This window comes from Phoxinus phoxinus (assembly GCF_949152265.1).
Source record: "Phoxinus phoxinus genome assembly, chromosome: 15".
In the NCBI taxonomy this organism is placed as follows: Eukaryota; Metazoa; Chordata; class Actinopteri; order Cypriniformes; family Leuciscidae; genus Phoxinus; species Phoxinus phoxinus.
In genome coordinates, this window is record NC_136890.1 from 13,830,771 (window position 1) to 13,858,512 (window position 27,742).

The 27,742-nt window shown below is 38.4% G+C and overlaps 2 protein-coding genes across 7 annotated transcripts in view; one reads left to right on the forward strand and one right to left on the reverse strand.

Annotated features, from left to right (window-relative positions):
- The first annotated feature begins 215 nt into the window (after positions 1-215).
- Positions 216-19,260, forward strand: fahd2a (fumarylacetoacetate hydrolase domain containing 2A). 2 transcript variants are annotated; one of them, XM_079638693.1, is made up of 8 exons: positions 216-440; positions 889-1,151; positions 9,726-9,942; positions 10,196-10,255; positions 11,282-11,444; positions 11,558-11,666; positions 14,455-14,542; positions 18,675-19,216. In XM_079638693.1, the coding sequence occupies exons 2-8, from the start codon at positions 889-891 to the stop codon at positions 18,735-18,737; spliced, it is 963 nt and encodes a 320-aa protein (XP_079494819.1). In that variant the 5' UTR covers positions 216-440; the 3' UTR covers positions 18,738-19,216. The 2 variants fall into 2 exon arrangements, with proteins under 2 accessions (XP_079494819.1, XP_079494820.1); XM_079638694.1 differs by having other exon boundaries at positions 225-440; positions 950-1,151; positions 18,675-19,260.
- Positions 19,261-25,450: 6,190 nt separating this feature from the next.
- The window catches only part of gpat2 (glycerol-3-phosphate acyltransferase 2, mitochondrial), a 69,073-nt gene continuing 66,781 nt past the window's right edge, over positions 25,451-27,742 (reverse strand). For all 5 annotated transcript variants that reach the window (XM_079638696.1, XM_079638699.1, XM_079638697.1 and 2 more), the window contains 2 exons: positions 26,188-26,243; positions 25,451-25,987 (listed from right to left, as the gene is read on the reverse strand). In XM_079638696.1, coding sequence (XP_079494822.1) covers positions 25,862-25,987; positions 26,188-26,243 — 182 coding nt within the window. In that variant the 3' untranslated portion in view covers positions 25,451-25,861. The remainder of the gene's footprint in view (positions 25,988-26,187; positions 26,244-27,742) is intronic.

A 27,742-nucleotide genomic window follows, 5' to 3' on the forward strand; every position in this document is an offset into this window, starting at 1 on the left:
TATAGTAAAATGTATTTAAATCACCCATCTTCAAATTTATACTGATTTGTTTCGTATGTCTTTTAATGAATGGTCGTGAACATTATAATTTTTTTCTTCAGAACAATATTTTTATAGCCTACTTCAAATCCTCACTGTGAAATCCACAGGTCATGATCATTCTCTCCAATGTTGTGAACCGGTTCAATAGATACAATTAAAAGATCCGACTCAGAAGACGATTCTTTGACGAATCCGGACATCACTAGAAGTCACATGACAGCGACGACAGAGTATGCGTGAGCTGTACTTGTATCAAAGTACAAAGATTGTGTTATTTTAGTCGAATCACATTGAGATGGTACAGTGAGTAACACATTAAACCTGAGACAGGTCGTTTTGTAATCGTTTTTCAACGTGCACGATCAAACTATTTTTTTATTTCTTTGCACCAAAATCAGGTAGGATATCACACAGCAGCTGCAATAAATGAAAGCAACCTCTTATCTACACTGCCTTGCATGATATCTTATCGATTGCTGAATATTGTTACATAATCGAAAAACCTGCTAACGCTTGGGTTGGGCTGCTGCTTTGATGTCTTCTTAAATAGTTTTGCCTTTTAGTGCACCCGGGAAACTCGTAACGTTACCTCCGAGTCGGGCATTCAAGTCAGAAACATAACAAGAGCCTTAAAAACAAACAAACAAAATAATTATATTATAAACAATAAACGAAGTATATTCGTTAAAGTTGCTCAAAAATGTAAATTTGACCTCTTATCTGACTTCACTTGAAGGGCACATATTATCATGTCATCCTGCATCTATGTCCATGTTTGTCCACTTCTCTCTTTCACTGCTGTATGTCCTTTCTTCTGTCTGTCTCTCTTTTCCTCTGTTTTAATAGATGAGAATTCTGGGTATCTCTCAGCTCAGTTTGAGGAGACTCAATGCCGTGTTTTCTGCAGGCACCATCAGAGGCACCTCAAGCTCAGCCGCTATGAGACTCGTCCAGTTCTGCCACAGAGGCGGCGAGGGGAGCGTCAGAGTCGGGGTGGAGCAGGCAGAAGGTCAGGGGGTCATTGATCTGAAAGCTTTCGACCCCTCCATGCCTTCCACTATGAGAGAGTTTCTAGAAATGGGGCAAAAGGGAATGGACTGTGCTAAGAGGTAGCCTATAAACTACAGAAACTCAACAAAGAAAGCACAACATTTACAGTCACCTGCCACACATTCTGTTGATTAAACACATTAAAAATGCAATTACAAAATGCACATCCAATACACCTCTTCTATAATTTTTAATATCTGAATTTATGTATTTTTGGGGGCATAAAAAAACAAGAAATAATATAGCTGCAAGCAGCGATTACGGGCCCAAGCCGGTGGCACCGCCACCCTGGTGCCTTTAGTTACACTAAAGGCACCGAGGTGGCGGTGCCACCGGCTTGGGCCCTCCATCGCTGCTTGCAGCTATATTTATTTATATATATATATATATATATATATAAACCGCCACCCCGGTGCCTTTAGGGTTCCTGTGCACGACGGGCAATAACGTAACTCCGCTTTGACTGTCGAGAAGAAGTCTGCTTTAGAGCTTGCATCAGTGTGGGTTCTGCAAAAGTGCGCATCGAGGGCACATATCAACCACAAAGTATGCGTGAGCACCCTTCTGAAACCTAAAATGAAAAATTAGACACCCTACAGTCTCATGGACTTAACGGTAGCGGACACATGAAATCAGCAGCCATTGTAAGTACACAAGACCAAAAATTAATATGAAGTGTGGTATATATATTCATTGAAATTACTGTACTTTAAAACACTTGTTTAAAAGAAAAAACACATGTATACATAGTATAAAACACTAGATGCCACAATATACCTATTTTTAATAGAGTCTTTCTGCCCCCCTCCCCACACACACAGAGACAGGGGGGCTGTCTGTGTGTGTGCCCTCCCTCCCCTCCCCACACAGACACACACGGGGGGGGGAGTGTCAGACAGACAGACAGACAGACACACACACACACACACACACACACACACACACACAGAATGGCAGGGGGAACTCTGTCGGAGAGAGACAAAACCACATTCAAACCAAAATATCTGACTTCCTGTTGGTCGGAGCTAATGACTGTAAATGAGAAAGTTGTCCGGCTCGATAAGCACAATATACATACCGAGTTTTGTGACTGTAGGTAAAAATAACCCCCCCACTTTAGTCAAAAGCATCTTGAAAGTAACACACTTCCTGCTGCCAGTTGGTGGCGCTATAACTTTGACTCACATTAGTTACATCCATGTGATCGGCCTCTTACAAAAAACACACTACTGAAGTTTCATCAAGATCAGTTAATGTATGAAGACGTTATAACACATCGTGTTTCTCTTTTCTCGCCATAAATTTGTTTCCTCGCCATGGCCAAACCGTTCGAGATATCAAAAATCCGTCCGCAATTTAGCATCCTCAATGTCTTGACTTCATGCTGACCGAGTTTGGTGAAGATCAAATTAAATTTCTTGGAGGAGTATATAAAATTCCAGGGGCGTGCGTTTTCATACAACCCATAATAGCCGACTTCCTGTTGGGCTGGCGTAAAACTTAGAGCACGAAAGTTGTTCGGCCCGATGAGATCTATATGTGTACCGAGTTTCATACTAATTCATGCAATATTCAGTTTGATATAGGGACCAAGTTTTCGGACCCCGTTAAAGGGGGCGCTGTTGAGCCCCCCTGCCACGCCCGGGTACCAGCTTCAGCCCGGCCCTGATGGCCGCAGGTTCTGACCTGTGTGCAAAGTTTCAAGAGTTTTCGAGCACGTTAAGGGCCCCAAAAGTGCCCGAGAAGTCCCACACAGCAGAGAAAGGGTTAAAATAAAGCCCCCCTCCTCTCTCACACACACAGACACTGAGAGAGACTGGCAAAATTCCCATCAAATCACATTCAAACCAAAATATCTGACTTCCTGTTGGTCGGAGCTAATGACTGTAAATTAGAAAGTTGTCCGGCTCGGGGAGATAAATATAAATACCGATTTTTGTTACTGTAGGTAAAACTAATACCCCATTTTTGACTAAAGGTGGCGCTACTGAGCCCCTTACCACGCCCGTTTCTGAAACTTCACACATGCCTAGTACCTAATAAATCTGATATGCATGTTGAGTTTCATGCAATTTGAAGCATGTTAAGAGCCTCAAATGCACCCCAAAAGAATATAAAAGTTTAAAGCGTTGCCATGGCAACAGTATTTAAGATATCAATAATTCTTTCACAGGTCTACATCTGCCGTGTGTTTACATTATACACATAAAGTTTGAAGCAAATCGGGTAAAAATAAGAGGGTGAATTCAAAGCATTTTGAAAGTGACACACTTCCTGCTGCCAGTTGGTGGCGCTATAACTTTGACTCACAATAGTCACATCTATGTGATCGGCCTCTTACAACGAACACACTGCTGAAGTTTCATCAAGATCAGTTAATGTATGAGGATGTTATAACACACTTCCTGTTTCCAATATTCGCCATAAATTTGTTTCCTCGCCACGGCCAAACCGTTCGAGATATCAAAAATCCCCTCGCAATTTATCATCCTCCATGTCTTGACTTCATGCACACCGAGTTACGGGCCCAAGCCGGTGGCACCGCCACCCTGGTGCCTTTAGTTACACTAAAGGCACCGGGCTGGCGCTGCCCCCGGCTTGGGCCCTCCATCGCTGCTTGCAGCTATATTTATTTATATATATATATATATATATATATATATATATATATATATATATATAAGCCGCCACCCCGTTGCCTTTCGGGTTCCTGTGCACGACGGGCAATAACGTAACCCGCTTTGACTGTCGAGAGGGCAATATAGCCCTATGTATCACTCGATTTTATTAAACCAAATGTTTCTGTGTGAAATGTTTCACACACAGAATGCCTGGGGGAACTCTGTCAGAGAGAGGCAGAGAGAGACAAAACCACATTCAAACCAAAATATCTGACTCCCTGTTGGTCGGAGCTAATGACTGTAAATCAGAAAGTTGTCCGGCTCGATGTGCACAATATACATACCAAGTTTTGTGACTGTAGGTAAAACTAACCCCCCCACTTTTGTCAAAAGTAACACACTTCCTGCTGCCAGTTGGTGGCGCTATAACTTTGACTCACATTAGTTACATCCATGTGATCGCTCTCTTACAACAAACACGCTACTGAAGTTTCATCAAGATCAATTAATGTATGAAGACGTTATAACACATCGTGTTTCTCTTCTCTCGCCATAATTTCGTTTCCTCGCCACGGCCAAACTGTTCGAGATATCAAAAATCCGTCAGCAATTTAGTATCCTCAATGTCTTGACGTCATGCTGACCGAGTTTGGTTGCGATTGGATGAATTTTCTAGAAAGAGTGTTTCAAATTCCAGGGGCATGCGTTTTCATACCACCCACAATAGCCGACTTCCTGTTGGGCTGGCGTAAAACTTAGAGCACGAAAGTTGTTCGGCCCGATGAGATCTAAATGTGTACCGAGTTTCATATTATGACATGCAAGCGTGTTTGATATACGGACAAGTGTTTGAATCCCATTCCAGGGGGCGCTGTCGAGCCCCCCTGCCACGCCCGGGTACCAGCTTCAGCCGCGGGTTCTGACCTGTGTGCAAAATTTCAAGAGTTTTCGAGCACGTTAAGGGCCCCAAAAGTGCCCGAGATTTTGCACACAGGAGAGAAAGGGTTAAACTAAACTAGCCCCCCTCCTCACACACACACACATACACAGATCCCCCCTCCCCTCCCCACCCCACACAGACAGACACACACACACAGAATGCCAGAGAGACAGAGAGAGACACAATTCACATTCAAACCACAATATCTGACTTTCTGTTGGTCGGAGCTAATGACTGTAAATTAGAAAGTTGTTCGGCTTGATAAGATCAAAACACACGCTGAGTTTTGTAACTGTAGGTAAAACTATAACTAAGTTATAACACACTTTATGCATCCTTTTTTAATCATAAATTCGTTTCCTCGCCACGGCCAAACCGTTCGAGATATCAAAAATCCGTCCGCAATTTAGCATCCTCCATGTCTTGACTTCATGCACACCGAGTTTCGTGGTCATCGGATGAATTCTCTGGGAGAAGTGTTTCAAATGCCAGAACATGCGTTTCCATACAGCCCATAATAGCCGACTTCCTGTTGGACTGGCGTAAAACTTAGAGCACGAAAGTTGTTCGGCCCGATGAGATCTATATGTGTACCGAGTTTCATATTATTACATGCAAGCGTGTTTGATATATGGACATGTTTTTGAATCCCATTCCAGGGGGCGCTGCCGAGCCCCCCTGCCACGCCCGGGTCCCAGCTTCAGTCCGGCTCTAATGGCCGCGGGTTCTGACATTTGTGCAAAGTTTCAAGAGTTTTTGAGCACGTTAAGGCCCCCAAAAGTGCCCAAAAGGTAGTAAAATAATAATAATAATAATAAAGAAGAAGAATAATAAATAAATATAGCTGCAAGCAGCGATTACGGGCCCAAGCCGGTGGCACCGCCACCCTGGTGCCTTTAGTTACACTAAAGGCACCGGGCTGGCGCTGCCACCGGCTTGGGCCCTCCATCGCTGCTTGCAGCTATATTTATATATATATATATATATATATATATATATATATATATATATATATATATATATATATATATATATATATATATATATATATAAAAAGCCGCCACCCCGTTGCCTTTGGGGTTCCTGTGCACGACGGGCAAAAATGTAACCCCGCTTTGACTGTCGAGAAGAAGTCTGCTTTAGAGCTTGCATCAGTGTGAGTCTTTCTGCTCCCCTCCAAACACACACAGAAAAGGGGGGGCTGTCTGTGTGTGTGCCCTCCCTCCCTCCCTCCCCCCCACACACATACACACACACACACAGAGAGAATGGCAGGGGGAACTCTGTCAGAGAGAGACAAAACCACATTCAAACCAAAATATCTGACTTCCTGTTGGTCGGAGCTAATGACTGTAAATGAGAAAGTTGTCCGGATCGATAAGCACAATATACAGACCGAGTTTTGTGACTGTAGGTAAAAATAACCCACCCACTTTAGTCAAAAGTATCTTGAAAGTAACACACTTCCTGCTGCCAGTTGGTGGCGCTATAACTTTGACTCACAATAGTCACATCCATGTGATCGCCCTCTTACAACAAACACACTGCTGAAGTTTCATCAAGATCAATAAATGTATGAAGACGTTATAACACATTGTGTTTTTCTTTTCTCGCCATAACTTCGTTTCCTCGCCACGGCCAAACCGTTCGAGATATCAAAAATCTGTCCGCAATTTAGCGTCCTCAATGTCTTGACTTCATGCTGACCGAGTTTGGTGGCGATAGGATAATTTTTCTTGGAGGAGTATATCAAATTCCAGGGGCATGCATTTTCATACAGCCCATAATAGCCGACTTCCTGTTGGACTGGCGTAAAACTTAGAGCACGAAAGTTGTTCGGCCCGATTAAATCTATATGTGTACCGAGTTTCATATTATTACATGCAAACGTGTTTGATATATGGACCAAGTTTTTCGGACCACGTTCAAGGGGGCGCTGTTGAGCTCCCCTGCCACGCCCGGGTACCAGCTTCAGCCCAGCCCTGATGGCCGCAGGTTCTGACCTGTGTTCAAAGTTTCAAGAGTTTTCGAGCACGTTAAGGGCCCCAAAAGTGCCCGAGAAGTCCCACACAGCAGAGAAAGGGTTAAAATAAAGCCCCCCTCCTCTCTCACACACACAGACACTGAGAGAGACTGGCAAAATTCCCATCAAATCACATTCAAACAAAAATATCTGACTTCCTGTTGGTCGGAGCTAATGACTGTAAATTAGAAAGTTGTCCGGCTCGGGGAGATAAATATAAATACCGATTTTTGTTACTGTAGGTAAAACTAATACCCCATTTTTGACTAAAGGTGGCGCTACTGAGCCCCTCCACCGCGCCCGTTTCTGAAACTTCACACATGCCTAGTACCTAATAAATGTGATATGCATGTTGAGTTTCATGCAATTTGAAGCATGTTAAGAGCCTCAAATGCACCCAAAAAGAATATAAAAGTTTAAAGCGTTGCCATGGCAACAGTATTTAAGATATCAATAATTCTTTCACAGGTCTACATCTGCCGTGTGTTTACATTATACACATAAAGTTTGAAGCAAATCGGGTAAAAATAAGACAGTGAATTCAAAGCATTTTGAAAGTGACACACTTCCTGCTGCCAGTTGGTGGCGCTATAACTTTGACTCACAATAGTCACATCCATATGATCGGCCTCTTACAACGAACACACTGCTGAAGTTTCATCAAGATCAATTAATGTATGAGGATGTTATAACACACTTCCTGTTTCCAATATTCGCCATAAATTTGTTTCCTCGCCACGGCCAAACCGTTCGAGATATCAAAAATCCCCTGGCAATTTATCATCCTCCATGTCTTGGCTTCATGCACACCGAGTTTCGTGGTGATTGTTTGAATCGTCTAGGAGGAGTATTTTAAATTCCATTGCATGTGTTTTTTAAACTACGCCAAATAGCCGACTTCCTGTTGGGCTGGCGTAAAAAGTCAGAGCATGAAGGATATATGAACCGATGAGATCTATAAGTGTACCGAGTTTCATATTATTCCACGCAAGCGTGTTTGATTTATGGACCAAGTTTTCGGACCGCGTTCCAGGGGGCGCTGTCGAGCCACCCTGCCACGCCCGGGTCCCAGCTTCAGTCCGGCTCTAATGGCCGCCGGTTCTGACCTGTGTGCAAAGTTTCAAGAGTTTTTGAGCACGTTAAGGCCCCCAAAAGTGCCCAAAAGGTAGTAATATAATAATAATAATAAATAATAATAAATAATAAAGAAGAATAATCCGAAGGAAAACAATAGGGCCTTCGCCTTTTCAAGGCTTGGGCCCTAATAATCCTAAGAAAAACAATAGGGCCTTCGCCTTTTCAAGGCTTGGGCCCTAAATATCATAGAGAGGACTCCTTAAAGGGATAGTTCACCCAAAATTTAAAATTAGCCCATGATTTACTCACCCTGAAGTCATCCTAGGTGTATATGACATTCTTCTTTCAGACGAATACAATCGGAGTTATATTAAAAAATGTCCTGGCTCTTCCAAGCTTTATAATGGGAGTGAATGGCTATATGACTTTGGAAGTCCATCAAAGCGCATCTATTCCTAATAAAAGTGCTTCACACGTCTCCGGGGGTTAATAAAGGCCTTCTGGGGTGAAGCGGTGCGTTCGTGTAAGAAAAAAAAAGATAACTTTATCGACTAAAATAACTAGCTTCCGGCAGACGGCCGCACTCATCGACTTACGCCAACTTGACGCACAATGTAATGACGGCAGTTGACGCCTCTCGCGGTTCAAACAAACAGGGCTGGGCAACCGCGTTCATCATTACGTTGTGCGTCAAGTTCAAGTATTACTCTTTTGGCGTAAGTCAAATTTAAGTAATTAATTAATTATTAAAATAGCCCCACATCATCATCACATACGCTTCACCATACCTAGAGATTGGCATGAGGTACTTTCCATAAGATCATCTCTCAATGCAAATCAAACCAGCTATTAGGCTAACTGAGATAAAACCATGCCAATCTCTAGATATGGTGAAGGGTGTGATGATGATGTGGGGCTATTTTAATTCCAGAGGCCAAGGGAACTTTATCAGGATGCAGAGTATCCTGGATCCATGAAATAACTGGCCTTTAAAAATAAAAATCTTCCTGCCTCTATGGGAATTTAACATCGGGGTGTCCTGACTTATGCACCCTGTATTTTAAGGAAGAACATGTATTTATTTACGATACATTATTCATTCACAAAGAAAATTGGTGTCCAATTGAAAAATGGTGAAAAGGTTTTATAAGGTTTTAAATTATGGCATTAAGATCAATTTCCAAAAGATGATTTTTTTATTCCTCTTTAGGAATACTTTAGCTACCTTTAGGAAGGGTGTATTCACTTATTCTAGGCACTGTATATACCTGAACTTAAATATATTTTATATCATATAAATATATTGAATGATATATATATATCATAAATATATAGATTTATATATATATTATACACACACGTACACACGTGTACACACACACACACACACACACACACACACACACACACACAGAGTTGTGGTCAGAATTAATGGCAGCCCTGGTAAATATGATCAAAAATAGCTGTAGAAAATAAATCTGCATTGTTTATCCTTTTTCATTGTTTATCCTTCTTTCATTCAAAAGGTTAGCCAAAATCTAACCTTTCATTGAAGTAAAATAATTATACACAGTACACACATATATTATGCAAACACAAACTTTTATTATGGATGCGATTAATCGTTTTCACAGCTCTACTTTTTACATTTAGAAAATATTTTCAAAAAAGATAATTTGGCAAGTTGGTAAAAAGGAAAAAGTATGGTAATATAAATGTAATTTTAATAGAAACTACGGGTAGTTCTCCAGAACACAAGAAATAATGTATGTATTGTCATTCAGAATGCACGAGTAGCCATTTCTCCAGCATCATGTGGTCTCCTGCTCCACCATGTAGCTGTTTATGAAGACTAAAGGCATACACACATTATCAACATGATTTGTTGATTATTAAGGCATTCAAGAGCTGATGTATATGTGGAGCGTGTCACGTTATGGAAGACATCTTTATATAACCGTGTCTCTCTCAGGGCTTTGTCCAGCGGTCAGCATGTGGTGTCGCGGTCAGATATCAGGCTGCTCTCCCCCGTGACCGGCCCAGAGAAGGTGGTGTGTGTTGGTATGAATTATAAGGACCACTGCCTAGAGCAAAACGCCCCGATTCCTAAAGAGCCCATCATATTCAGCAAGTTCCCCTCCACCATCACTGGCCCTTATGATGACATCATTCTACCAGAGGAGAGTCAGGTGAGCTCAGGATTATAATACGATTTCAAACAAGCACTTGGTGTCACTTTAACCCAACAATTACACTCGATACTAAATAATAACTACTCTACAAGACTGACTCTCGTAATGTATGTCATGGCGTTTTTGTTAGCCGTATACAACTTGTGTGTATTGAAGATTTTGTACAGTACATGTAGAATAATACTAGAGTTTTTACTCCGGTGTGCGAGAATGAAATCCATAGTTTCACATTGTGGCGGCTCATTCACAGGAAGTGGACTGGGAGGTGGAACTCGCCTTTGTGATTGGACGAAAAGGGAAGCATGTTAAGGTACTAAAAGAGTCATTTATATAATGTGTTGACATATATGAAAATGTTCTGTTAATTGATTGATCAGATTTACTAAATTAAACATTACAGGCATAATTTCAGCAGCTCTAGTGGGACACAATCTCATTTCATTTTTGACAAACTAAATCTGAACAGTTAAAATATACAATATAACACGTTTAACCCTGTAAAATTGACTATATCATAATTGATACACACATTTCTAAGGCCTCTAATTTTCAACATAACAAACTTTCATATTTTCAGCAAGTCAAAGGCTGTTTAGGATCATTTTAAAGGTTGTAGGATGTGTGTTTTTTAACTGTTAAAAGTTGGAAAACAGATTTTTATAAAATAAATGTAAGAATGTTTTGATATTGTTAGTAATATTTCAAGATGAAAACTTCCTGGACTGAAGTAACTTTTAACTTAATAATTTTTTATTTATTTTTTTATCGTGTTAAAATGTGAGTATCATATACGATACATCAGGCTTTTGAAGAATGTTTATTTGTACATCTCTCAATCATCATTGTCTTTTCCCCTTCAATAAACACTACAGAGCTTTGATCATAAAACTAAGCATTTTAATATCATCTTAATAAGACATTATTGGGAGATATAGAGTGACAACTAATATTATATGCATTAGTAGTCTGCAATATGGTCATAAAGATCTCATTGATTTACATCACAAGTGCTTAGCATTTAATTTTTGGCAATATAAATAACATCGGTTTCAAAGTGCACATTTTTGCTCAGTTGTGTCCTCTGTATAAAATCCAGAGATGTTTTTTTTTTTTTCTCATTGAGTATGAGATCCATATTCTCCTATATCATAGCCTGATCAAAAGAAAGAAAAAAACACAAAACACATATGCAAACTTTTATTTATTTTTTACCTTTTATTTCATATTGTATGCCAGGCTTACACGATTAAGCATAACTCTTATTTTATAAAGTACAATAATTTCGACAAATGAATGTCCCAACCTAACTGATGTCAAATAAATGTGTCTGTGTCAGGAAGAGGAGGCTCTTTCCTATGTTGCAGGTTTCACTGTAGCGAATGATGTGAGTGCTCGTGATTGGCAGATGAAGCGCAATGGAAAGCAGTGGCTGCTGGGAAAAACATTCGACACGTTTTGTCCACTCGGGCCAGCGCTAGTTACCACTGAGGCACTGAAAGGTACTTGAATACATGAAAATGTGAAAACAGTAGGACACATTATATTTGGGAGTTAAAACTAGTGATGGCGATATTGTTTCTGGTCTTAAATCAAGTTAATCTCACTCCCACAGATGTTCATAACCTGGGCATCCGTTGCCTGGTGAATGGGGCCGCAGTTCAGGACAGTAGCACCAGTCAGTTGATCTTTCACACCGAGAAGCTGGTGGCTTGGGTCTCGCAGTAAGAAAACTCACTCTGGTTTTAAATGTTTCATATATTTATTATATAAGTCATCATGCGCTCCAGGGTTGCATTTATTTGATCAAAAATACAGTGAAAAATGATCATTTAAAACAACTATTTTAATACATTTTAAGATGTAATTTATTCATGTGATGTAGTCATTAACCCAGTCTTCAGTGTCACATGATCCTTCAGAAATCATTATAATATGCTGATTTGGTGCTCAAGAAACATTTATTATTATTAATGTTGAAAACAGTTGTGCTTAATATTTTTGTGGAATATTCTTCTGGATTTTTTGATGAATAGAAAGTTCAAAAGAACAGCATTTATTTGAAATAGAAAACTTTTGTAACATTATATATGTCTTTGTCACTTTTGATAAATGTAATGCATCCTTGCTGAATTAAAGCTGTTTGTTTATGTTAATTCAGTGTATTAAAGGAGAACTCCGGGCAATTTTTAAGTTAATCTTGATCGTTATACCTTTGTGAGTACGGTCTATAGAAAAAAAAAAACGAACCGGATTGGTGCTTGCAACACGGAGCTGCTACCGCTAATGCCCAGAGCTCCACTCAGCTAAAACGGCAGTTTTGGGGGCATATGACAACAACATGCGTTTAGCAACTTAGCCATTGTTTAAATTCACCTAAATAGAGTTTTAGACGGCTAGCTGTCTCGCGCTGAAGTCCCGTGGGAACTCCCGTTGTAGCCCATAGTTACGTTACGAACCATTTCTTCTTCATTTGTGAGCAACTCCGATCATCACTCTTCACACACACGAAGCTCCTCCACCTGCACACTTCTATTTACCTTTTCCCGGCTACAACGGGAGTTCCCACGGGACTTCAGCGCGAGACAGCTAGCCGTCTAAAACACTATTTAGGTGAATTTAAACAATGGCTAAGTTGCTAAACGCATGTTGTTGTCATGTAAGGACCCTGTTCATGTTGGACAGACATTTTAATTGCATTTTGTGTCTGTTAAGAGGCACAAAAACACTCTTTATGAATATGCCCCCATAACTGCCGTTTTAGCTGAGTGGAGCTCTGGGGCCTCATTTATAACCGTTGCGTACGCACAAAACAGGCCCTGAAAGAGGCGTACGCCACTTCCGACGCATAAGTTGTGATTTATAAAAACAAACTTGACGGGAAAATGTGCGCACCTGCACGCAAACTCTGACCCATGCGTACAAACGTTTTGGAGATGGAGCAGTTTGGCGACACCGATGGTGAGCTGGAGTTAAATGTCTTTTTGGTCACTTTTAGACAGAAAATCTAAAGAAAATTAGACAAATGCAGAAAGATAATACAAAAATAATTTCACTCACCAAGCCTATCACTTGAAGCAAATATGCATACCTTAAATGTTCGCGCCAGCGAGCGCGTTGGGCCGTTTAGTGAAACTGATACGCATATCTAACGGCAGATGAAGTAAAACTGTAAATCTTCATTATGAGTCCTAATCATAAATACTGTGCATGTTAACCATAACAGTTTAAATAAAAGAATGATTTAAACTATGTTTTACTTCTGATATAAACATTTAGATTAATCTCATTAATGGAGTTAAACACTTACATGAAATGTACTAAAGAAAAAAAAGAAATGTATATATAGGCCTATTCAATAAATAGCCTATAAATATTTGTCGTGGATGCAATGCTTTTGAACACTTTTCCTTTGGCATGCTGTGTTTCAATGTTTTAGCTACATAGATAATGGCTTATCATGATAATAGCAGATTGTGCAAATATAATGCACAACAGGGTCTATCTGTTTCCATTAAAAATATAAATCAATTATAAATACTATTTGGTCAGTGGAAAAGATTGAGAAAAACTTTCTCTGAAATGTATTTTACACTATTTGATTTATTTATTCAAAAACAAGGCAAGGATAGGCTACTAAATGATTTGTATTAATGTAATGTGACGGCACATCCGTATTTCATATTTTCCTAATGTCGTGTAGGCCTACCGTTAAACAAGTTATCACGTGGATGAATAATCATATGTAAATGATATGCAGATGAGGATATGCATAGTAAAACTAGGCGTTGTAAGCTCCATATATGGTTATTTCGGGGAGGAGACGCATGTGCGCACAATCTTCCGCGGAGTGGGATTTATAAAGTGAATCCTGCGCAGGTTCTGGCGTACGCACGGTTTTATAAGTCTGAATATTTTTTTGCGTACGCCATTTTCGGCTTTCAGGCGCACGTACACTTTTAGTAAGGATCCTACGCACAGTTTTATAAATGAGGCCCCTGGGCATTAGCGGTAGCAGCTCCGTGTTGCAAGCACCAATCCGGTTCGTTTTTTTTTTCTATAAACAGTACTCACAAAGGTATAACGACCAAGATTAACTTAAAAATTGCCCGGAGTTCTCCTTTAACTTATGTTAACAAATGCAACTTTTGATTTTAATGTATTAGTAAGTGTTGACATTAAATTAACATAGATTAATAAATGCTGTAGAAGTGCAGTTAATTATTAGTTCATTTTAACTAATGAAACATTATTGTAAAGTGTTACCATCATTTATTGTGTATAATAATGTTTTGTGGGCTATTCTGGTCTAAATTTTATCTTTCTGTTGCGGAGCGGTTATTTACCGGTAAATGTATTTTATTAATTTAAGTACATAATCAGTAATGCTGCAAATATTATTTTTAATATCCAATTATTTAATATGTATTCAATTATGTAATCTTCAATTGTTGATTGAAGTTTTTATAAATTTGCTTCTCAACTTGTAATTGTTTTTTTTTTCTCCTGCAGGTTTGTGACCCTTTGTCCCGGCGATGTGTTTTTGACGGGAACGCCTCCAGGTGTGGGGGTGTTCAGAAATCCACCCGTGTTTCTAAAGGTGAGGAAAATCAATGTATATTTCAACATTGCTGGGTTAGCGTCACAACTCACAATCACTGCACCTGGCAGAGGCTGTCAACACCCGTTTAGAGCCTTTCCTGAAACCTTTGTTTCGCTGCACAGATAAAGTCTAAATTCAAAACCTCTGATTCCCTTCTGTTGGTCAGAACAGTGTGACTGACGCTGACACAATGAGAACAGTTGAAACACAGAACAACACAAGAGCAGCTGTAATGGCCTCTTTGACGTCGCCGTAATGCCAGTTTTCACACAAAACCGAAGTTTAAAACCGAAAGAGGCACATTTAACAGGCACTGGCTTCAGCGTCTAGTGTTCGGTTCCAATCGAAGTGGATTTACAGAAGGAATCGCAGGGCCGAACAAAACGCTGCAAAGATACAATTACTGGCTCCTTGTTCTACATCTACTTCAGCTGTTCTTCCAGGTTTTCCCAGTTGTCTGTAGTTGGATCACACCAGAGAATGTCTAATATGGGGAGAACTGCCACTCTCAGTAAACTTCCGGCTTCTGAACTGGTTGCAGTTCCACTCTGGTTCCATATGAGGGCGCTCAAAGGACGAGTGCAGAATGAATGGAGGTCTATGGAGCTATACCCCTCAAAATCCACTTTTCTCAGGATATCATTTTTTGTCTAGTAATTTGAATGTTGTATTCGAAAGGAGATGCAAAGAAATTACACATTGCTGGGTGTTAGAGACAAATTTAGCCATCTAGCTCCTTAGACTCCGATTCATTTTGCACTCGGGCGAACAGAGTGGAACTCTGGTGGAACTACAACCCAAATTCGGTACAATAGGACTTAAAGCAGGGCTAAGCAGGTTCGCAAATTTCTTCGCTATATTGTCGCTTTTTGCTCGCAGGTTTCTCTATAGAGCGCCCCCTACAGCTTCGGAATAGTTATTTGACAACACTGTCGAAAAACTCGCTGTCGACTCTCAGATACCAGAGGCTAGTAGATCAACGAAATCAGAGCAGACGGGACATTCTTTACAACGTTGTCTTCATTCGGGTTCGAAACAGCGTGAGGGAGTGCAATAATGATAGAATTTTAGCAGATTTCTTTTTGCCGTAAAGCAATTGTTTACATCGCGAGACCTGATATCACGCGATACTTCCTGACTCCGCGTCCGGCGGCCCGCCGGCTCAAAGTTGCAAGTGCGTTTTTTCCACTCACAGGCGCTTGGGGGGTGCGAGACGACCACCATTCAACCCGAAAAAAGTCATATAACTATTCAAATGACTCCGAAGCTGTTCAGTTAAAGGTCCCATGACATTAAATTTTCACTTTTTGAGGTTTTTTTAACATTAATATGAGTTCCCCTAGCCTGTATATGGTCCCCAAGTTTCTAGAAATTTCAATCGGTGTAAATCGAGCTTTTGCTATCTTTCTCTGCCTTTGAAAAAGTGGAAGCTCAATCGGGCTGATCTCGAATCTCCTCTGTATGACGTCATACGGAGGAAATGTTACCTCCCCTTTCTCTGCTTTGCCCGGCCCAGAGAATATTCCAGTCCATGAGAAAATGAGCTAGGAAGTAGGAACGCGTGCGTGCGATTTTAGCTTGTCCACGAGAGATATCATGGCTTTTGAGCGAGCGAAGCATAATAATTGCTCAATAATTGTATGTACAAATTAACACCGAAGCCTTTTTTTAGTTACTTCATTCAAGCCCCAGAAGAACCAGTGGATTCATTTCATTTCCTCTGGAAATGCGGCGACACAACTCCCCAAAGTTTTGCATGTCTGCGGCATACATTTCACCGACGACTGTTTCCTCAACTTGGATCACTACAGAGCTGGCCTCGACGAACGTCTGAAAATAAATCGATCGAGCCGAGCAACAATTTCTGATGTGTAATTGTTCAAGTTCAGACAGACCTTTCTCTCAAATCGTACAATACTGCTGTTTATGCCTCAGTAAGTCAAGCCAGTGACTAAAATATCAACTTCACATAGTTTCTTTTAGTAGGATGAAAATAATCGTATTTAAATTGTGAATAAATTATATACAGAAAGCGATCAAAGAACAATCTTTGTAGGAATCGCGCGCACGCGTTCCTATACTTCCTAGCTCATTTTCTCATGGACACAGCGCGATCGAGTTTATCTGGACACTTGCCAAACTCGTTATGAAATCAATGACGCACCTTACACTACACATGATCGCTCTTACTGTATTTACATCATCGTGTTTGCATTGGTGAAAGCAGAGAGAGTGCAGAAACTGCGTTGCAATGATAAGATCTTCATTCTCACGATCAACAACAGACTGTCATCTGCTTGCGCAATGCTCATCACGGCAACATTGTATGTGATGGGAATAGATCTAAATACTTAAAAACTTCTGACGATTTGTTAATCTCGAAAGCTGTAATAGTAAAAACGTATAATAACTGTAGTAAAATTATTCGAGAGAGTTTCACATGTAATAAGTAGCTATTTCATATGCAAGCATGTCAGCCAATCACAGCAGTGGCCGGTTACACTGAAGTCTCACACAGACACGCCCCTTCAAACAGAGCGTTCAAATCAGAGGCTAAAACTGGGCTAGGAAAAATGCCCTTTGTTTCTAAATTATGACTATTTTCTATCTAAAAAACATACTAACATTATAAGGGCAACCCAGGACACATTATAAAATAATATAATAACCCCATGTCATGGGACCTTTAAGGTAAAAAAAGTTACTTAGAGCACCTTTAATAGGGAGTGGCCAGGCTCTCCGTAGACGGGCTCTGATCACACTCTTTATCAAGACAAATTGTACACGAAGATCGAATCTTTATATCATCTAATCGCATTTTATAGGTGTAGACAATTCAATGAAATATAATGAAACTAAAATAAGAAAACACTATCATCTGAAACACACAAATGCATTTTTTTTTTATTCTCAATATGTAACATCACAAAAAAAATGGCAGCAGTAATACAGACTAATTTGTTAAAAAAAGGGAAGAAAATAAAAAGGTAACACTTTACAACAAAGGTTTCTTTTTGTTAACTCTACTTTTCGATAGAAATTTGCAAAATTTGCAAATGAAAAACTAAGATTTTATATAGTTGTTACTGTGATGCAAGTAGTTGAACTGTAGATTGTATAATTAAAGGTGGAACTACTATGTAGCTTTTGGCCTCTGACAGTTAAAATGAATTGCATTGGTTTTGTGGAAGAACATTGTTTTGGTTGTGCTTCGCCTCTGCGTGGATTAATGTGGTTCAAGGTACACGCGTATACAGGGCGTCAATATTTTTGATATTTTCTTTATTCAAAGACAGAGATTCCCTGGATGTTTGACATTTTAAATTACCCAATTTTTTCATTTGTCGTGACAACAAACTTTAAGCTTTTTCACATTAAATTTTCAATTTCCCACAGAATCTGTCCTGACAGCTCTAAATTAAAAATAATTATTATAGGTTTATCAGCGCATATTTGAGTAGAGACGTGGTTTGAAAGATGGATTTTATTTGCCACCCTCTCATTACCTTTTAATAAAAAAAGCTACATAGTGTAGCTTTATAAAATAATAGTAATCGCAGCAACACATCAAACCATCAGAACAGCAGCTGCTGCAACTCGAAAATCAACCTGAATAAAAAATAAATAAATAAATCATCCATACAAACACTGTTTATTGAGCGTGCAGCATGCCGTGCCCAGGAGAACGTGCCACACATCATTTACACCAAATGAGCTGCTTGAGAAAATAACTAACATTAATCCTGTGTGATTAGAAATGCAATTTACACAACAGAAAAGTGTTAGTTCCTTTTAGAAAACTTTAGCATTTATCTGGTACACTGGGGTTTACAAGCTCCACTGGGTTAAAGCTCATCGTTAGATTGTCTTTTAACAGAAACTGTACTCTCTCAAAACTTATTATATAATGTATACCATGTATATTGAATCTGTGTCCCAGGAGATGTAGTTGGTTTATTTTTCTGACATAAAAAAGCAGCCAATTTCCTATGAATTAGTCCTCAAGTGTGTAAGTGTATAATCCGTTTCCTAAGGCAGTAGACATTATTTCTTCTTTCTATCATGATATTGTTGTATGTATTGAAGGTCGGTGTATTGTAATGAAGTAACTTTAATGATCTTGTTTCAGAGAGGAGATGTTGTGGAGTGTCAGATTGATGAGATTGGATCGATACGGAACACAGTCGTGTAACGGGAAGATCTGCAACATAGATGCAAGTGCCAATACGGAAGCTAATTATTTCATATTGTCGTCATAAAACAATGGATGTTTTTTTTTATTAGCTGAAGTAAATCAAATAAACATTATGCTCTGGGCCACTTCTTAAATAAAAACGTTTTTAGAATGCAGCATTTTCTTCTAATCATCTGCCAATCTGGCACACATGTATTTTTCATAAAGAAGTGAATTTCATGTGAATGTCAAACCGGGGTTTTCATGAACAGGATACAGAACGGATCATTTCCAGTAGAGGGCATTACCGACCCGTGTGCGTTAGCATTCTTGTCCATCTATTCTCAGCTTGAGATAGATAGGCTTGGTTCCCAGACACAATTTTGTGTGTGTGTGTGTTGAATTATACTGTCATTCACATTAAGATGACTTTTAAATATGCAGGATTCTTATTGAAACCCTTTAAAATGAATAAAAACCATAAAAAGGCTTTAGTGATTTTTTGTTGTTGTTGCTATTTTGCTAGTAATGATCAGCTTTCTCTTTATGATTGCTAAATACTAGTGATGATTCTCGAACGAATCATTCTTTTAAGCTGGAAACCAGTCGAGCCGGTTCACAGAATCGAACTGAGGTTCTGGTTTGATGACGCAAGATTCACATCTGAAGTAGCCGACACGCTCCTTGTGCAGCACTGAATGAACCAATGAACATGTCCAGATGGGTTATTGAACCAACGGACCGGTTTGAAATGAATCAAAAAGAACCAAATGAGCTGGTTCAGTCAGTTTTCCTAGGGTTATCCTCTGAAAACTGACAGTAGAACTAGCTCATTATTATTATTATTATTATATTTTTAAAAATTGGACATGACTGATAAGCTGACTTTCAACTCTGCCTGTAAGTTTGATTCATTCCTTTCAACGCAGTTATTTGATTCAATAACCCATCTGGATATGGTTATTGGCTCATTAGGTGCTGTTCACTCCTATTACTCATGAATGGGAGAAACTGCAATGCGTAATATGGCGGATTACTCCATTCTAACTTTTTTTTTAAAAGCCAATCGCTGATTGGTTAAGTCATTGCGTAACTTCAACTTCATTCTGACTTTAAAACATTTAAATAAATGTAGGAAGGAAAAGTGGGATCAAGTAGGGGAGTGTTAATCATGCGAATCCCTGAGAGCAGTGGCCAGCTGTTATTTCTCAAGCCATCTTATTTCTTGTTAATTACCCTATTCTTTTGCCGTCTCCAGCTTTCCCGCTCATGTGTTATTGATAGCCGAGTGTCCGCGGGTCGATTGTCTGGATGTCTCCAGAGAGCTTGCTCAGCATTTCTGCACTACGAGCAGCAGCCGTCCGTTAAGTCTTTTTTGTTTCAGACGAACATGTTCAGGGCCACTCGCTCGTGTGTTGCTCAGTATTAAGATACACAAGAATGATGTTCCTGGGTTAATGCACATTTAGAATGGTTCTCGTGTTGCATGGACGGCTGTTTATATATGAGATTGTCAAGTGATTGGTATATATAGAAAGCCATTTCCAGTGAGTGATAGTGCAGCGAGCCCTCAACACTGCCTGTGCCTCGGTAGCATCCATCATGATTATTACCCGTCATTTAGTGAAAACCTGAAACTCAAGACCAATGCAAATCACTGATTCTGGAGACAAAGGAGTTATTCAGGATTAATCTGTTCAGAATCATTTACATTTTGGAGCAAAACAAATGTTTCAGGCTCCTTTTTTATAACTAAATGTGGCGACGCCATCAGATACTAAAGTATTACATTCTCTGAATGTCAAATGTCTATAATATCTATAAATCTAGCATTTAACTCTAGTTATGAATTCAGACTACAGGATGGTATCAAAAGATTGTAGCTGTCGTTTGAATACAGAGACAACGTTCTCTTTAACCCTCTGGGCTTCTTCGTCCGAAAATGACCGAAAACGTTTACATTTTTAATTTTAATTTTTTTTGCTTCATCGGAATGGGATGAAACTTGGTGACTTTTGTTGTATTACCTATGTGAACACATAAAAAAATCAAGGAGATGATTCGTCCATGTTAAAGGGTCGTGAAAAAAATTGTCACACTTAGCTTCCTCCCGGTCAAAAATGACCGCCATAGGAAATGAATGGGAAATGCGAAAAAATAGGAAAACTCAGAGAAACTTTTGGTGGTACAAACTACAAATCAGCCACTGTGCAGAAAAAAAGTGTGCAGCAATGAAGGAGTGACACTCTAGAATATCAAGAGTGCAAATAAGACACCCACCCCCCAACACACACACACCCACGGACACAAACACACACACACACAGAGAAATTAACTGGTAAGACTGCAACAGCAAATTTTGAGAATATGCCAAATAAAATGAAAAGAAAATACAAACCACGGAATAGAACAACACATAATAGGTATCATTTTTAAAGCTTAGAATCTCAGCTTTTTAATGCATCTAATCATTTTGATCAACTCCAAACGAGTGCTGAGTAATCCCTCTAAAACGGAGTGTACCACCCCACAGGCGCCACCTAGCTGCGAAGAAAATAATCATAATATTATTCAAAAATATTACCTTGATCACCTTAAAATGGGTGTCATTTGAAAGCTTAGAGTCTGAAATTTACAATGAATGTAGCCAATTTGATAAACTCCTAAGTAGTGCTGAGTTATTTGCTGATAAATAGAAAAAAATTGTTTTCATAATTTATCAAATACTTTTTTGTACTACATACTGCAATATGTCAAATACATCATACAGCTCAGATAGTCATGTGTCATATGTCATCTGAAAGGTCTCGATGAGTAGAATACAACAAGCATAATTGTTTCAGGCTTTTTACTTGAGAAAAACTTGAGTGAGGTTTTGTAAAAGAAGCCCCTCAAGAGACCCATGTGTAAACCACATATGGATGCTGAATTTTAGACACATTTCCGCCCGTAACTTCATGAAAAATGCTCCGATTGTTAAATATTACACATCATAATTTTCAGCAGATGCTTACGATTACAATGAGCCCAAACTCAACATAATCCATCACTCAGAACTAAAGATATTTCTCATGGCGTTCTAAAACAAAAAAAATACCACAGACGCCCCTAGCCAAGAATACTCATGAAGCACTCGAGTTTTGTTTACGCTTATAACTTCATGAAGCATGCACAGATCGTAAACAATTGCACATCATTATTTTCAGCAGACTCTCACGATTAAAAAGAGCCCAAACTCAGCATAATCCATATTTCAGATCAAAAGATATTCTTAATGGAGTTGTAACACTCGAACCCCCACAGACGCACACAGAGCCTTGTATATAGATGGATCACTGATGTCGCGTTTTAACTCATAACTCAATGAAGCATGCATACATTGTGGAAAATGGCACATCGTTATTTACAGCAGATTGTTAAGAATAAAAAGAGCCCAAACTCACCATAATCCATCACTCAGATCTAAAGATATTCCTCATGGACTTCTAACACATGAAGTTGGACAGGCGCACCAATAAAGTAGTAGTAGCAGTGATGCTATGTTGTTTTGATGTGACGTTTCAGCTCATAACTCCATGAAACATGCATGGATTGTGAAAAATCGAACAACTTTATTGACAGCAGATTCTCACGATTACAAAGAGACCAAACACAACATAATCAATTGCATTGATCATGAGATATTTCTCACGAAATGATGCATACTTGGCTACAAAACATATCTCTCACCTTTCCGGGGTGCAATGTGTTTTCCAATTTTCCCGGAGCCGTCCGTGCTCGTTTTTAAACTTGGAATAACACAACATATGTATCATCTTAAAGCTTAGAATCTCAGCTTTTTAAAGCATCTAACCACTTCGATCAACTCTGAAAGAGAGCTGACTAGACACGCTAAACTGGACTGTACCGCCCCGCGGGCGCCACTAAGCTGCGAAAATATTAATTACCATATTTTTCAAACATATTGCCTTGATTAACACAAAATAGGTCTCATTTGAAAGCTTAGAGTCTGAACTTTACAGTGAATGTAGCCAATTTGAGAAAATCCTAAGTATTGCGAAGTTATTTGCTGATAAATAGATTTTTTTCCCCCATAATCTATAAAATACTTTTTTATACTATGTACTGCAATGTGTCAAAAACATCATACCGTTCACGAAACATTCACAGATCGTTGAAAATAGCACTTAATTTTTTACAGCATATTATTACAATTAAAATTACCCCAAAATTAACAATCCATTGCTTTTATGACAAGATATTCCTAATGGAGAAACTATTTTTAAAATGCCCATGAGGGGGCGTCAAGGGCTGAACAAAAAGGCTATCTTGGTTCCAAATGCTGTAACTTTTGATTCCTTTATCCAATCACCACAACATTTTATCCAGATGCAGCTTACATATAGAGGGACTTCACCCAAAAATTATTTTCCTCTTACCTTTTTTCCTTCCTGAGTTATTCCATGACAAATATGAAAGCTATGCAAATTAATAATAACAATTATATATATTTTTTGTCGTTTCTCGGCAGGTGAATATCCAAATGTAATGTAATTTATATTTTCAAAAAACATGAAAAGTGTTCTTTCAAACGATACCTACCTTTTGATTCTCCTTGCTATAGTTTTGAAGTTATGAGTCTTTAATTCTGTGTATGTCACTCAGAAAACATTTTTTTATTGCCTTCCAAATGTGTGAGGACTAAACAAAAAGGCTACCTTTGTTCCAAATACAGTAACTTTTGAGTACTTAATGCGATCACCACAAAATTTGATCCAGATACAGCTCACACTTAGGGGAACTTCGCCAAAAAATTATCTTCCCCGTACCGTATTTCCTTCCCGAGTTATTGCATGTCAAACAAGAAAGATATGCAAAATCATAATAAAAATTATATATATTTTTTGTCTTTTATCAGCAGTTTCTCGGCAGGAGAATGTCCAAATGTAATGTTATTAATATTATATTATATTATATTATATATATTAAATATTTTCAAAATATTTGAAAAGTGTTCTATCAAACGATACCTACCTTTTGACTCTCCTTGTTATAGTTTTGGAGTTATGAGTCTTTACTTTTGTGTGTGTCATTTAGACAAAACAACTCTAAAAATGCCTTCAGGGCTTAAGGGGTTAAACTGAATAAAATACCAATAATTAATTTAATTGCAAAATGTCTGTATAAAGTGTTTTGAATTATCACTATCCATCCCTTATTTTGTTAGATTTTGTAATTGTCAAATACTGAGTAACAAAAATTCTTGCATTGTGTTCCCTTTCTAACCAAATGTTATTGTTTGATTGTAATCATAATGCAAAACCTGATACTTATCTAACAAAAATATCAAAAAGTAGTCTTTTAGAATGTCTAAATATATATCTAAACAAAAAAAAAAGAATAAAATGGAGAAATAATGCCTAACAAATAACAATGGGAATCAAAAAGCATCTCTATAGGGAGCTATATAGGCCTATTAGCCTACAGGCGGTTGCATGACATTACACACATTCATGTTTAATAACGCCACTGGATGGCGCTTTACTCACTTAAAATGTTTTATTTTAAAGGCCTGCACTCTATTTTAATAGGAAATGTTGTATTAAAAAAAAAAAAAAAAATATATATATATATATATTAATTCTAATGGAAAAAATAGCTCATAAATATTATATAATTAATGCAAAGTATCATAAAAAAATTTAAAAATTCTAAATAATAATCAGAAAATATTATAGAACAAAAAAATATTTGATTGGTTATCCTGGGAAAAAGTAAAGTTACATTTTAAGGCTTCGTCCGTTTTTGACCGGGAGGAAGCTAAGTGTAACCCATTTACGAAGAAGCCCAGAGGGTTAATCTGGCATAATAATGAAAGCAGAGGCAAATTATCTAAAAACTTCAAACAATTTCTCTATAATTTGGCACTTTTGATGGCTGGTTTGACTCATGAATCATTTCCTCACACCAATTACCTAAAATTTCACTAGAGCCTGTGATGTTGAACACAGCAGGTGATGTTGAACACAGCAGGTGGGGTAATAAGTAAAGGAAAGGATGTGATTTTGGTATTGTTTAAAAGAAAAAAAAGTTTATAAAAACATCTTATGAACACGACTGAAAACCTGAACACTTCCCTCTCAGAACATGATATGTTTCTGTAATTTTGTATATGTTCATCATCATATCATATATAACATCATATATAAGATGTAGATTTAAAGTATTGGTCTGGGTTTTATTTATTTTAAAAAATAGTTCGTTTTTAAGTTGAATTTTTAGTGTACATAAATTCTTCTTATATTAGTGTACAAGTATCAATCTATTTATTTTACATAAGAAATCTTAAGATGGTTTTAAGTGTTTTTAGTAGTATATTGTTGTTTTATTGATAGATATTTAAAGAATGATCATTTTGATTTGCAGTAAATAAGATGAATATTCTACAGATAATCACACATTCATTTTAAAGCGAAAATGTTGTAATTTTCACACGACAGATAAGAGCAGAGCGTGTTTTGGTCCCATGTGTCAAGATTCAGTGGAATAGTTCTTAATGGTATTCAGTGTTTGTGCTAAAGGAAGCAGAATATGCATAGGAAGGAAATGTATGTGATATTTCATCCTAATGTTTTAGGTAATGTCATAAAGATAATGCAGAATGTTTCTGTATATGAAGATTCATGCAGTATGAGTGCTGTGTGGAAAAAACTATAAATCAAACCATGACAGAAACACTACAAACTGGGTCAATTGTTAGAAACTTGTGTACTGAACAGAGCCCTATATATATTTACATTCATTACAAGTAATCACAAGACTCATAAACAAAACAATTCAATGATAAAAAAACATCTTGCAATTTATCTGCTCTTTATAAACCGAGAACAATATTTAACCATCCGAATGGTCATTATCTAACCAATAACTCAACCAAATCTGAGCTCTCAACAACAATGAACACAAAAAGCAACCTCAGCATCACATATACTACAGAAATCAAGTGTATTAGGCAATGTGTATGTATAAACACACACAAAAGAAAACATGCATAATTAATTATTTAAACAACCCTGAAGAACTGAATAGTTCAGAAGCGCAACTGTTATCATTCCCAGCTGAGACTGACTTCTCAGAGTCTTTCACTTTTCTCTTTTAGCAATGAACTGTTTGAAAAACTGCAAGAGTTTCTCTTTGTAAGTGCACTGAGAGAAGAGAGGACTGACGTCTAGATACACATCTTCTCTCTGTCTGTCCTCGGTCAACACCTGAAGTGCAGGAACAGAGAAACCGTGTTTAGTCAGGAGAGGCCAAATTAACTGTCCTTTATTACAACACCTGCTACAGTTTGTTACACTTTACTGTTCTCAGTTTATCTGGCCTTGGGCTTTTATTTACAGCTACTCTAGTTATGTGTGTGTGTGTGGGGGGGTATATACAGTAAATCAGGATGTATAGAATCACTTACCCCGAGATCAATGAACGTACGAAGCGCCATTCCCACCAAGTCAATAGATGAGCTCTCTACAGAAGATTCACACAAACACATCAAACATACAGCGCTGGAGCATCAAATGACACGAAGACTTCGGTCTTCAAGCATTATTTAATAATGCTGGAACACAATTTGATCTGCAGAAATTCTCTTATAAAACATCAAGGCTCTAGTCTTCAGCAGAGTTAGATTACGCAGTTACGCAGAGCAGTGATTCATAAGTCGGTTAAAGACAGCGGGATTAATAATACATTAAAGAAGCTGAAGTGAAGCTGTCAGCATCTATGTGGGCTGGAACGGTACTTCATTTATTCTCTATCAATGATCCTGAAATCTGCTTTGACAACAGAAATGCTATTTAATGCTAGTTATGTTTACATGCACTGATTTTCGTCAATTGGAATTATCAAATTTTTAGATTCTGGATGTTGTCAATATGAACCCTAAACTGTGTAATCCAAATCACGATAGTGTCACCGGAGCTACCGTGAGTATAACTGTCTCTTGATGACATATATAAGGGTGTGTTCGCTTCGTTTAGTTTGTTTGGTTCAAAAAGATACCAAATCTAAAGGCACCGGTAACACGTTCACAACCTGATTGGTCGGCTTTTATGACGTATTGCCTATTTAGAAATGGAACTTACCAAATGTCCAAAACATATCATATAGTCTGACAGATCCTGTCAGGATTTAGCTTGATCTGTTTTCATTGGCTATGCATTATGCAATGATAAATCAGTTGAATTTAAAGTTAATGTGTAAGTTAACATTTAGGGCCCTGTTTTAACAATATAAGCGCATGGTGCAAGTGCACTTAGGGCATGTCCGAATCCACTTCTGCTTTTTTAATGACGGGTTGTCCCTATTCTCTTAAAGAGTAAAGAGTGTGTTTTGAGCGTAACGTGGAATAAACCAATCAGAGTCTCATCTTCCGTTCCCTTTTTAAAGCCAGTTGCGCTCGCGCCATGGCGGATTCGCTATACGGCATTTCAGAATGTTTGTAAACAATAGGCACCAAGATATTTCCGTGTGGCAGAACGTGAGCGGCTTCTATTGACTAACTGAAGAGATCCAGCCGGCTGCTGGAACAGTTACATAGTTAAAAACATTGTTGATCAAAGTTGAAACGATGATGAAAACGTGTTGTGTTTGGGGTTGCGCCGCCGCCAGATATACAGCAAAAGCTGTAGGGTTTATCGATTTCTTGTGGGTGAGGAGGTTAAAGCGAGTGGACGTTGTGTCGTCCAAAGTAGTGCTAAAAGTAGGAAATCTTAATGATCCCCTAAATTATAGGATTCATCCTACGTTTACCTTTCTTCTGCCAACCCTGCTTGCCCACACAGAAAAACCGCGAAGCAAAGAGGACACGGAGACCGACAGACTAGACAGAGCAGGTTACTTATGAGATAAAAAAAAAATCTCAGCTCTCAGATTCTGTTGATTTTATTACGAAATTCAAAATACCGTTTTGGCGCTTGTAAATGTGTCGTGACAGATCCCTAGCGGCACGTGAACCGATTATCTCT

Coding starts and splice junctions, on each gene's coding strand:
- fahd2a (XM_079638693.1), top strand. CDS start 889: ATGAGAATTCTGGGTATCTCTCAGCTCAGTTTGAGGAGACTCAATGCC. Junction 10,256..11,281: donor GAAAAGGGAAGCATGTTAAG/GTACTAAAAGAG, acceptor TGTCTGTGTCAG/GAAGAGGAGGCTCTTTCCTA. Junction 11,667..14,454: donor CTGGTGGCTTGGGTCTCGCA/GTAAGAAAACTC, acceptor TTTCTCCTGCAG/GTTTGTGACCCTTTGTCCCG.